Source organism: Amblyomma americanum, chromosome 1 (genome assembly GCF_052857255.1).
Source record: "Amblyomma americanum isolate KBUSLIRL-KWMA chromosome 1, ASM5285725v1, whole genome shotgun sequence".
NCBI classification, from domain to species: Eukaryota; Metazoa; Arthropoda; class Arachnida; order Ixodida; family Ixodidae; genus Amblyomma; species Amblyomma americanum.
Window position 1 is genome coordinate 112,885,308 of NC_135497.1, and position 12,404 is coordinate 112,897,711.

At 45.0% G+C, this 12,404-nt stretch overlaps 1 protein-coding gene across 2 annotated transcripts in view; it reads right to left on the reverse strand.

The window, feature by feature from the left end:
• LOC144135016 (aurora kinase A-A-like) overlaps nt 1-12,404 on the reverse strand; it is a 31,454-nt gene that overhangs the window by 4,318 nt on the left and 14,732 nt on the right. For both annotated transcript variants that reach the window (XM_077667798.1, XM_077667793.1), the window contains exons 5-6: nt 10,628-10,766; nt 8,438-8,586 (exon numbers count right to left, since the gene is read on the reverse strand). In XM_077667798.1, coding sequence (XP_077523924.1) covers nt 8,438-8,586; nt 10,628-10,766 — 288 coding nt within the window. The remainder of the gene's footprint in view (nt 1-8,437; nt 8,587-10,627; nt 10,767-12,404) is intronic.

Below are 12,404 nucleotides of genomic sequence, written 5' to 3' on the forward strand. Positions count from 1 at the left end.
TTACCTCAATGGCACCTGTCGGCAAGTTTAATTTTCCTCGCACCTCTGAAGTTTGGCGAGAGAGCTTGCTGTGGTTACGGACAGAGTTGCGAGACTGTTTTCTCCGCTCTGCTCTTAATGCTTTTCCGGAGCACCAATCACACGATCCTGCAGAGGTCGAACAAGTCCAGGATTCGAGGACATCAATTTCAATTGTGAACTAACGGTGAAATATTGTAAGGTACTGTTAGGGAACTATTGACAAAATGGTCCATTCTTTTCATGCATAGTAAACCTTCCTTTTAAGATTGTCGAACGCTTGCATAGAGTAGTATAGAGTGCCACAGAAAACAAATAGGGAACTTTTTTGATGATAGTAAAATGTCAACACCAAAAAATACAGGCCTGTAGAGGGGAGATCTACTGATATATTGATTATTACAGTTGAATTCTACTATATGAAAAAATTGAGTTCACGAACTCCCAATTGAAAATGCACAGGTCCAGAATTTATCGGCATGTGGCCCATTTCACTGTATCACAGCTAACTTCACAGGTCCAGCCCTGGCTCTTCACACGCACAGTTCGCGAGCACCTTCCCAGTCGCTGCTGGCGAGTGGCCGTAGTATATGCCATGCTAAAATTCAATTTAGCATACAGTTTACTGTGCTACAACTGAGAATGAGATGAAAAACGTAGCGCAAAGAAACGAAGACACAGAAAGACGGACAACACACGGCGCCGTGTGTTGTCCGTCTTTCTGTGTCCTCGTTTTTTTGCGCTACGTTTTTCACCTTGAAGTTATGAACCAACAAGCCCAAGCATATAACCTTCTGAGAATGAGAGATTTACTGGAGGCGACGACTGCAGTGAGAAATGTTTTACGGCGACATCCTAGCAGGCAGCACCTTACTATTACTCGAACATACTTTTCAAAAGCAACTCAGGTGGGTCTTCACAAACCTTTTGGGTTGGTAGCCACATCACACTGCTTCGAGTCCTCTCGAAGGCCACCACGAACCAGTTTTCAAAAACACAGTGGAAAAGTTTTAAAACAGCGGAAACAGCACATCGACACTGAAACTGAGCCCGCGGCCAGAAGCTAGAAAAACTCATATGCGTGCTGAATGGCTGAAGTAGTGACTGAAAATGAAGAGTATTTTGATAAAATGCTTAAGACAACCAAATACAAGCCTCAGAATTTTGTTACTGAAGAGAGAAGTGCGTATGGATGTGCTGGAATTGTATGAGAGTCTAAAATGCAGTGTTGCCCACAGATAACAACAGAACCGAAGCTGTGAAAATGACAACTTTCAAACTCTACTTGCGCCCAAATTAAATGTCGCATGGCTGCCAAACTGTGCGAAAGCAATCGGGAACGATAGAAACCTACCGTACAAGTTCAATTAGAATAGGGTAACCTTCAAAAATCCACGAACATAACTGTTTCAACACATAGCGTCTGAAACACGGTTCGAAGATGCTACATGTCTACGTATGGCCACATGTGTTGCGTGAACAAGGCGACTATTCCCAGCTTAGCACGTCAGGTTGTTAAGCGGGTGGACAAAAAAGGCTTAGGCCCGTTTGTGCAATAACAAGCAACTTGAACTTAAGGCTTAAGGGGTTTGAACATCACAAAACATCTAAGACTACGAGGCACGCCGCAGTGAATGGCTCTCAAAATTTCGACCACCTGGGTTTCTTTAACGTTCACTGACATCGCACAGTAGATGGGCCTCTTGAATTTCGCCTCCATCGAAATTCGACCGCCGGGGCCGGGATCGAACCCTCGTCCTTTTGAGTCAGCAGCCAAGCGTCATAACCACTGAGCCACTGCGGCGGCCAGCAACTTGAATGGTGGTTCGCCTTCTTACCACTTTCGTGTGTTTAAGTTGTTTCCATAAATACTCATTTCAGAGTGAATAAATGCGTTCAGTTAACAAGAATTGACAGTCAATTCAGAGGGGACTAGCATAAAAATTATGGCTTCGTAATTTACCTAATGAGAGTTTCTGTAAGAAGGCCAACAAGCAAGCTTTATGCAGAACAAACATCAATTTTGCAGCCGTTGGCTAGTGAAAAGGCCAAAAGAAGCAAAAACATTAACAATGTAGAAACAAGCCTCCCATGTCTAAAACATTTACATGCACTGCATGCATAGTTTTGACCGAGTGGTTGAGGCTCCTTGGGCTGCCGTGCCAAGGAATTCAGGTTTGATGCCTGCACTGGGCAGGTATCCACTTTTTCTTTTTCCGGGCTGCTGCTTATATCGGAAAACGAAAGAGTCACCTTATAAATAGCCTACAAAAGCCTGCAGCAACGTTAGCCTGCAACAATGGCTGAATTCATAATGACCTGCGAAAATAGCCAGAAACAATGAGTTATTGCCCATTTATGGTTTTCATGTAAAAATCACTGACAAAAACTTTACCTTAGACCCCTTAGAGGAAATTTTGCTGCCAATGAAAATTCGATCATCTGCTGATTCTACTACCCCGAATGAGTGCCAGAGATGAAGGCACGTTCGCGAACATTCAGTGATGCAAGCATTCTAAAATATAATGTTTGCTGAAACATTTTTTCCTACCTGTGATTAGAGAATAAACAGACATAGTTCTTCAGCATTAACATGTATATCAGTGAAGTTCATGAAGTTTAAGCCACGCTCTTGCACAACCTTTCCAGATTTAAAATCTTCATTACTCACGATAACAGTGGCCGCTATCTGGATGTGGTGCCACATCACAGCACCATGAAACATTTTGACTTCACAGCAGAACATTAAGAGTCAAGTTTCAACTCTGCATGAACGAATAATCTAGAGGAGGAGGAAGAAGATAAACAACATTATTTAGTCGCCTGCAGAACGACACGATGACTGAATGGCGCCGTGGCGCAGGCCCTGACGTCTTCTCAGCGGGTGGTCTCTAATCAACTCGAGCGCGTGTTACTACCGCGGTCGGTCGCCCTAAAGGGCAACGTTCCATCGGACTCGCTCGGCCTTTGTATTTAAAGAGAAATGATCAACATCTCTCTGCACATTTTCGCCTGCCTCTACCCAAGGGGTATTTCAGCAGAGTGCGACGTCAACTGTTGTGAGCCCCGCCATCCAGCTTACCCATGCGATGCTGCCAATAATTCCGATTGTTTAGAATTATGGTATGTAAATGTTCTAAAAAAACACACTGGCATAGCAAGCAAGTGTGTTGTCGCACTTGTGCAGCCTTGCAAACAGAGTTAAATCTTTAGGCTCACAAACTGCAGTCCGCTCTAAGAGCTGGTCGTATCTTTGCAAGATTTCCGACCCTCAATCGGTAAACCTTGCTGTATAGTAGGCTCTAATGCCTTCCCACTTGCCGACTAACCTGGTTAAGCTTGGTTAACTGCTGCTCTCTTGCAGGGAAGGGTTGCAATACCATGCGTACCACTAAATGACTGGAAGCCCATCTTGGCAATAATATGGCACAGCTGCAGTTCAGGTTCTGGGTTCATGGCAAGGTGCCGGTGAGTGCTGTCTCAAAAAAATCAAGTAGCAGGCTTGGTCACAGAGGTGCTTAGCAGGAGCTGCATCGCCGACTGGCTAGTAGTTGACTGTTCATCCTCACTCTGATTGACGATTTACAATGTCCATAGACCCTGACACCAACAGGCATACCATTAAAGGGGCTCTGAAAGGGGCTCTGATAAAGTTGCATTATGCCTCAAATGTTAAAGAACGCTGCTTCACGAGTAGTGTCCAAGAAGAATTTTTTAATGCGCTTTGTAGAAACAGAGTTATCTGTAGTCAAAAATTGAATTTGTCCTCTTCGCGCCTTTTTTTCTCCTCTCGTCACTTTTTGCACATTGGAAGGTCGGTGCTCCTCCGCCGGCTCCACCTCCGGGGGAGAGCTCTCTGACCCACCGGAACTACACGGCTTATTATCCGCGGCCTTGGTAGATGCCTGACGTCGGAAGGAATCTAACCAATAGCCATCACTCAACTTGTATACAAATATGCGAGCGACGGAGGAGGGTCAGAACATGAAAAAGTCGCGAGGAAGGGTTCGCCATCTTTCGCGCGTGATTGTGAGATCTCTGCTGCATGAAGGAGCGTATAATTTGGCTCAGGCGTTCTTGACAAAACAATGCAGTGATTGAGCAAGTTGGTGTCCTCTACTCGTAAGGTGTTTCAGAGCACCTTAAGGCTATAGAGAATATTTGGGTAAAGCCGAGTTGGCCTTTGGGCAACCACATACGCTTTTATGTTCTTTGTATAGCAGCTGGTTCACTGGACCAGTATTATCCGGCGTGCCAGCTGCACCAAGTTTATGTCATTGCATGTTGAACATGGACTGTATTAGGCCACGTAGCACATAGTTACATCCCATTAACTTGCACTGTTAAACTACACACTGTTAACCTACAGCCTGTGTTGTAACAAAACATGAAAAACATCTGTAGTTCATTCCACAGAGCTGTCCAGTCCGTAAATTACCCACTGTTCATGCAGCAGAGAGGCCTCCGTGTCACAAACTAAACAGTGCAACTGCCACGCCACAGCAAGAGATGTGAAAGGCCCCTGAGCAGCAATTAACTCACCTTCACCTTCAGTTTAGCATCAAATCTTAATCTTTTCAAGGCCACTGTGGCATACATCTCCCGCAAAGACAGTGCTAAATGTATGTTGTTGCATACCAAGCCCTGCACATGTGCAGCACCAAGAATGCGTATTCACATACCACATTTTTATATTTTCCTGTACGTCATGTTTTTTTTAATTTTACATCTGTGAGTCATATAGTACAATGAAAAAGCATGCACTGCCACACGGCATCTTTTGGCATGACCAGTAACTAATCTGAAGAGAAAACCAATGCCTCCAACCCCAGTACACCTCTGCCCTCCACATCCAGACACCAGAAGACTCCATGGAACCCAGTGACGAAGCCAAGTGCATCTCAGTGCCCTGCTGAACTTTTTCAGAGTGTGGCGTCCTAACCTTTTTCGAATCAAATTGCCCACACAACCATTCACTGTTCTTTCTTACTGAATGTGATGGCGGCTCGCGGTGGGGTGGCTCTGGTGTTAGCGCGTTACGCTACCTAGCCGGAGTACTTGGGTTTGAACCCAACTGCGGTGGCCGCGTTTCGATGGAGGCGAAACGCAAAAGGCGCACATGTGATGTGCGATGTAAGTGCACATTAAAGATTCCCAGGTGGTCGAAATTATTCTGGAGTACTCCACTGCAGCACCCATATCTCTTCTTTCACTCCCACCTTCCTTCCCTGATGCGCATTTGAGGTGTCAAACATGAAGCAGGACAGTTACTGCACCATTTCCTATTCTCAAAAACCACTTTTTTTGAAACCGCCTGAGAATGTTTGCTGGAGAATGTGTGGTGGAGAATAGGATCCGGGAAGCAGGAAGACTGTATGACGAGAGCAATATTATCAGGACTGGCGTAATTCAAACCGTGCAGATGCAGACCTGCAAGAGCTCCCCAGCTGATAAAGCCAACCAAAAAGAAAAAGCACACCAGAGAAATAAAGCACCCTGGCCAGTGCTCGAGTATTGTCTGCACATGGCAGCTGCCGCAAGTGTATCACACTCTCCGACGAAGAGCCCTCAGTGTTTTTATAGCACTTTCCGAATGAGCAGGTGTGTATTATAAAATAGTGATATTTGTGTGAGACTTTTTGTGTAAAACTGCCATTTGCAGGGGGTGAAACTTACAGACTGAAAAATACTGAAAGCCAGGTAGCGTCGCCCTTCCTTGATGTCTAATTTTGTTGTGTCATTTTTCAGGCAGAGATGGTGTGAATGCTCACGTCAGAGGATTACACAGTGTTATCTTGGTGGAGCACAGCCTCGGCTGGCATCTGTGCGTCCACCAAGAAGGAAAGCTATTACATGCATGGGTAATTCTTGAACTGTTACAGCTCTCCTAATACAGCCCAACACAGGAGGACATTTCATCGCTAAATGACTGACATCCGTCACAATCAAATCAGCTAAGAATAAATCCCCGAAAAACAATGGTCATGCTTTTCCGAGCTTAAAAATAAAGGATTCCCAAGAGAGCGCTCAATTTTAGGCAGCGGATAGGACATAAAAGTTGTTGAGCAGCACACCATTCTTGAAGCTACGTTCTCTTATTTAACCTGAGATTTACATGCCGAGAAAATATATCTGAAACTCGTTTGTAACTTGAGCTGTATCGCTAACCCACACGCTTCTTCCAAAAAATAAAACGGATATATCCGACGTTGTTTGCTTAGTAAATTATTACAATCTTGTGTGGCTGACCATCAATTTAAACAAAATTTAAGTTTTACAGAATCAGGCTAGTCATCAATGATTGAAACAAAAGCTGCACTTTCCACCCAGGCTTCACACGCCTGACGTCATACCATGTGACTCCACCACCAGCGCCGAGCATCCACCGTACGACGTGACATGAACACGTGATTAGCCGTATACAGAGAGAAGCTCGCCACGCTCGCTTCAGTCCGAGCTTTTGCTCCGGTCTTTTGCTTGTTTCATTAGGTACAACCGATTTAAATCCCATCAATTTTCCGATGCGTAAAGCCCGAGCAAGATCTTGCTATGTTTCTAGGTTTGTGACAAGAGCATAGATTAATAAATAAAGTATAAAGTAAACATTGTCATGACTGGGATTCGAACCCGTGGCACCATGAACAGATCAGCTTCGCTGACCAGTGCACGATAGCATTATGCTACCAACGCAGCCGAACACGCCTTGCGTTAATCTGCACCACACACGCGCGCTGTGCATAACACAATGACATCTTGATCAACTTCCATCAGCTTAACCTCGAACAGACCTTTACGCGATTCTAATTTTGTTGCCAGACGTGCCGACGGTCCAACAAAGAAACACCATGAGCCTGCCAGGCTAAGCAAATTGTTTCGCATTTTAGCTGTGTTAAAACCCTGACATTTCTAGTTGTGATGCTGATCTCCTACCCTACTTTTTTCAGCTGAATAAAATTCTTCGAATAAACCATTTTTATGAGAAAAAATTTTTCAACTCAATCATCCATCTGCTTTAAACAAGCTTTACAGTTTCTAGACGTTAAACATCCCAAAGAGACTATGGCCATGAGCTGCCGTATGGAGGGCAGTACACGGCCATCTAGCATTTCATCTCGATTGAAATGTGATTGGTGCTGTCAGAATCGAGTCCGCGTCTTTTGGGTCAGTAGCCTAGCGCCATAACCACCGTGGCATGCCAATATTTCACATTTTTGCGAGCAAAGAATGCGAAGGAACCTTCAGAGACAATGATGCCCTTGATGCAAGTGCAATGCATGGCTTATTGTCATGTAGTGGTGAAGGCAATCCAGGCATTGAGGACGACGGTGAAAGAAAGCCTCTAAAAGAAACTGTTATTCGGCTGACCTGCGCCCACAATTAACTGAATGGTTCGTCGGTGGAGAAAGCAGCTAGTATGCTCAGTGGTCGTCGGTGCGCCCGCAGCTCTTGGTCGTGCTGAATTTAAACCTGATAGGGAACATTCGAGATATGACGTGCAAAGTTACCACAACAGTCTTGAACAACGCAGATTTGGCTCTGGCTGGATGCGATCGATCAAGATGAATCGGGTCACGTTTTGCATCACAAAGGGATAAAGCCGCCTGCCGGCAGATTTGAAGAACAAACATTGAGTACAATATATTTATGCGTGGCTGTCGTGGACCAGGCTCTGAGAACCAGCTCTTTTTGGCTGATCCGAATTGAGGAAGATTGCCCTCTAATCCCTCATATACATCCCGTTACCTCTATACATTTCCTTTCTCACCACGGACAACTACCTCTTGAAAGTTGTAGTGCCATTATATGCGCATGCATGTGTATGCACAGGCACTGCAGATTATTACAGGAAAGCACTACTGTGAAGGACAAATCAGCTTTTATTCAGCAAATTAGAGTATCACCATACATCCCGAACCCTGCTTCAAAAAGAGTTTCATAATCAGCCTCATTCATTTTCCAGCTTGTTATTAAGATGTTCAACTGGGTTATCGTAATACACTGAAATTTAAACACATCACTTGCGTATCTCACTGATGAAGAATGGCGTGACAGTAGATTAGTGTGTTTTAACTTTTACGTGCCAAAAACTGCCGTTCGCTGTGACATAATACAGCAGAAGGCCAATATTTCAAATATTGGCGTTTCTTTAGTGAGCACCAAAATCTCAGCAAAAAGGTGGATTTGCATTTCGCCCCTGTTGAAATGGAGCAGCAATGGCCGAAGATGAACCAAGATCTTGTGTGCTGAGAAGCCAAATGCTATGGCCACTGCGCTGCTGTGTAAGGTGCACAAGGTGCACAACAGAAGCAAAGATGCACACAAAACAAGGCTGTAATACAGTCTCCTTTACATTCACCCAATCCCCAGGTACAAAGAAAAAAGATTGCAAGTTGAAAAAAAAAATGGTTGATACACTTACCTTGAAAAGGGCGCGTGTACGGACCAGCCAAAGTCCGCAATCTTTATTTCTCCATTGATGCCCAGGAGCAGGTTCTCGGGTTTGATGTCGCGGTGGATGACATTTAGACTGTGGCAGACCTTGAGTGCATTACACAGTTGGTAGATGTACTGCACAAGAGGAAAAGGCCCATCAGAACCTCAAGAGCATGGCAACCGTGCCCTGTTGTTTTGCACAGCACCGCTATATATGTCGTGGTGGTTTTATTAGTGGCTCCAGAATGGTCTCTTTGTCAATGGTATATCTTCAACCTTCAACACTTAACGTTGCTCAAATGCTGTTGCCGTCTAAATATACTACAAGAGGTATGAAGTATGTGACCAAGCAGCATGGCTAGCAGCACTAGTGGACTGCACGAGGGAACAAGCCACCAGAACTGATGTGCTTCTTCGATGGCTGACTTTGGAACTGTAAGCGGTCTTGTGATTCATGTTAAAATCTAGCATACATTTTCTGCCAATAACATTTGTGAAAACACCACTCACTTGGCTTTTTCCGGAGAGGGTGGATGATGGCCATTAGCTGCATAAAACGGCAGCAAGTGGCCTCAATATACTACCGTACTCTGTGCACTACAGACACAGACACCAAAAGTCTAAAAAAGGCCTGGAACACTACAGATGAAATAACAGTTCAGTTCTTGTCAAAGTACCCCAAGTCATAATGTAGGTGACATACATTGTACTTAAGAACAAACTGGCCTCTCGCTTTTTGCCTAAATCGATATTTGACCGCTGTGACCGGGATCGAACATGCGTCTTTCGCTTCAGCAGCCGAGCACCATAACCACTAAGCCTCTGCGGCGGCTTGGTGAACACGTCTCTGGACCGTTAAGCCCCTAGTGAAAGCAAGACGAGTAAATCCTTTAAATCAAATTTTGTTTCAAGTGCTGGCACTGCGATTTTCCGCCTCATATACACACCAATGGAATGCTAGCCTGACTGACAAAGCTTTATCATGATGAAATAATAGAATTATATGCATTCGCACATATATTTGTCAACTTAACCAGATTAGTGGTGTGACATTTTTCAGAATTGTTTTTGAAGGCTGAGTTTTCTCAGAATTTCTAATTACCAATTGGCATCTACTATCACACTTAGCTAGAAGCTGCCAACAGCAGCTTAAAACTACCATCTCATGCTGCGTAGCACAACCAAGTCTACCAGGATCACGATGAGTACCTAAAAAAAATTCCTACACGCAGTATGAGCAAAACAATACATAAAAAGCTGTCGTAAACCATTCTCCCCGTTAACATTCAGCAAAAGCATTGCTTGTGAGGTCGCTGCCGAAACTCGCGAAGAAAAATAGGCAGGTGCACATATTTAAATTGAATCTTATCTCCAGGGAAAGGGAGCACAAAGCCAATGTATGCCAGTGCTCATAAGGTAGGCACCCGATGGCAGTGTAGTTTGAAACAACTATCTCCCGCACATGAGGCAGGGTATTGCATGGGGTTACCCGAGGAGGCAAATGCGCACTCAACCCTGCTTATTTTTATTTCTCGCTGGCCTTTGCCCTGATCCTACGTATTGTAGTCACTCCCTGATCTCATGCCCTTATGTTTCTCATCCGTCAGTAGTGAAGCTGCGGCTCATTTGACCTTCACAGTTATGACTGTGTTCCAAAACAATAAGGCTACGGAAGCCAATTATGGCGCATAGTTGACAAGCTCAGAAAATATGCACAAGTTGTGCAAAAGGTGATTATAAAGGGCTCAAGAACAATCTGACCCAGAGTCTCCTCCAACGTATACCAAAATCTTGCATACAGCTGGTTCAACATCAAGCCTCAACCGCCGTTGGAAAGGCAATTTATGTTTATATCTTTAGAATTTATCACATCCAGTGATGTTGCACAGCAGTGCAAGTGGTTAACACAAAGCAGAGCCTCGTTTGTTGTGGGTGCAGTGTACAGCTCTAAACAGAGAGGGCACCACATAAACGGCCAAGCTAGGCTAAGCCCTGGCAAGTCTGTCGCCATAAAAACTGAAACAAGAGGCAAGTGGCACAACAGTCAGCGAGTACCAATACTGAGCATGTATGGAAGTATAAATTCTAAGGAAAGCTGTTCAGTATAACAGCACTGTGTCTCACTGGGATCACCTAGAAGAGATCACAGTGGTGCAGAAGCAGGCAGGGTGCTTACTGTGGCAGCTCTCTGGTCGGTGAATCTCCCTTCTCTGGTGAGATGACGGTACAGCTCCCCCTGGGGCGCATACTCGAGAATGAGGTATACCCGGGATTCGTCGTGGAACCAGTTGTAGAGGCATAAGATGTTTGGGTGCCTGCATGAGGGACACCATTTTTCACCAGTTGCTTACCTCTGCAGCTACATACAGTTGTAGCTAGGAAACCTGGGTGTGGCCCTTCCTTGCGTTAAATTCAGTTTAGGAGCAGATATGAACCAATTTTAAAGAAAAATTTTTATTTGCTGCAACATTAAGCAGGTTAAATACAACGGTGCAGTTTGGTGCGAAAAGCCTGGCAATCCCATGGCTGGCCTTATGAGTAGTACTAATGAGGAAATTTCAGATACCTTTCAAAAAGAGTGCACCATACTCTCCAAATGAATTAAAAGGCCAAACTTTTTTCTTCCGAGAATACCGAAAGCCCGAGACCGTACAATACAAGAATCTGAGCGCATTCGAAGCACTTTGGCAGTAGCGGCAGAGCGGGGCGGACGTCGAATAATCCGTTCTTCGCTGTGTTTTACAGTCGCAGATGCTGCAGTGTTTCCGCGGTGCTTCGGACAAGAATCTCACCGTGGCCTGTTTTCCTTGGGAAGGCTGAACTCAAGCACTGTTTTTAAGCGTCGTTTCCATATCAGCAAGACGGAGCCAATCAACGGGAGCCGACGGCTGTGACGAAAGCTGCGGAAACTTTTGCAACTAGGGGCGTAGTTCGCCATGCACTTTGGCCGCAGCGGCAGAGCGGGGCGGACGTCGAATAATCCGTTCTTCGCTGTGTTGTACAGGTTGGTCAAACCTGCTAGTCGATATTGGTCACCATGACTCGGGGTTGCAAATGTCGCGAAAAACTAAAGAATGACGATAACGCCATCACATGCAGTGAGTGTGAATTTTGTTTTCATGGCGCGATATGTTCAGGCATGAGTGAAACGACATTTGTTTCAAAACGTTGGTCGGCTAAGAAGGTTTGGAATTGTGAAGCGTGTAAACGTTCGACTGGAGGCAAGGGTGACGCCTCAAACGGTGACTCGAATACGGATGCCGACCTTAAAGTACTTATTGTGGAAATGAACAGGAAATTGACTTCCCTTCTCCCTCTCACCGAAAAGCTAGATGCAGTAGAGAGCTCAATCCAGATGCTACATGAAGAGTTTGCCACTATAAAATAGCGCCTTGATACGCAGGATAAGGAAATCAAAGGAATTAAAGGCAGAATTGATAAGCTCGGGAGAGATGCTGGCTCAAAAGATATAACTCAGTTACAACTCAGTGTCCATGACTTAGAATGGCGCAGCAGGCGCTTGAACATCGAGATTCATGGCATTGCTGGGGCGGAAGGAGAGGACCTCTTGTCAAAAGTCAACAAAGTGGCGGACAAGATTGGCATGAACCATCTCACTGAGGTGGACACCCTCGCACTTCATATGATGTCGGCGAAACCAGGCGAGACAAAAGCTGTGATTGCCCGTTTTGTAAGGCAGAATCTTCGAGACGCTTTACTGCAGAAACGGGTGGTTCTTAGGGAAAAATACGACTCAGTGTACATCGCAGAAAACATGACCAACTGTTCCAGAGTATTGTTGCAAGCCACAAAAGAGTGGGCTAAACAGGCTGGCTTTGCATATGTGTGGCATGTCAATGGCAAAATTTTGGTGCGTAGAAAGAGTGGCGATGGCGCTAAGGTTATCAAGAGCATGAGTGACCTCTCCACACTTCGTAGCTAAATGCCTTTTT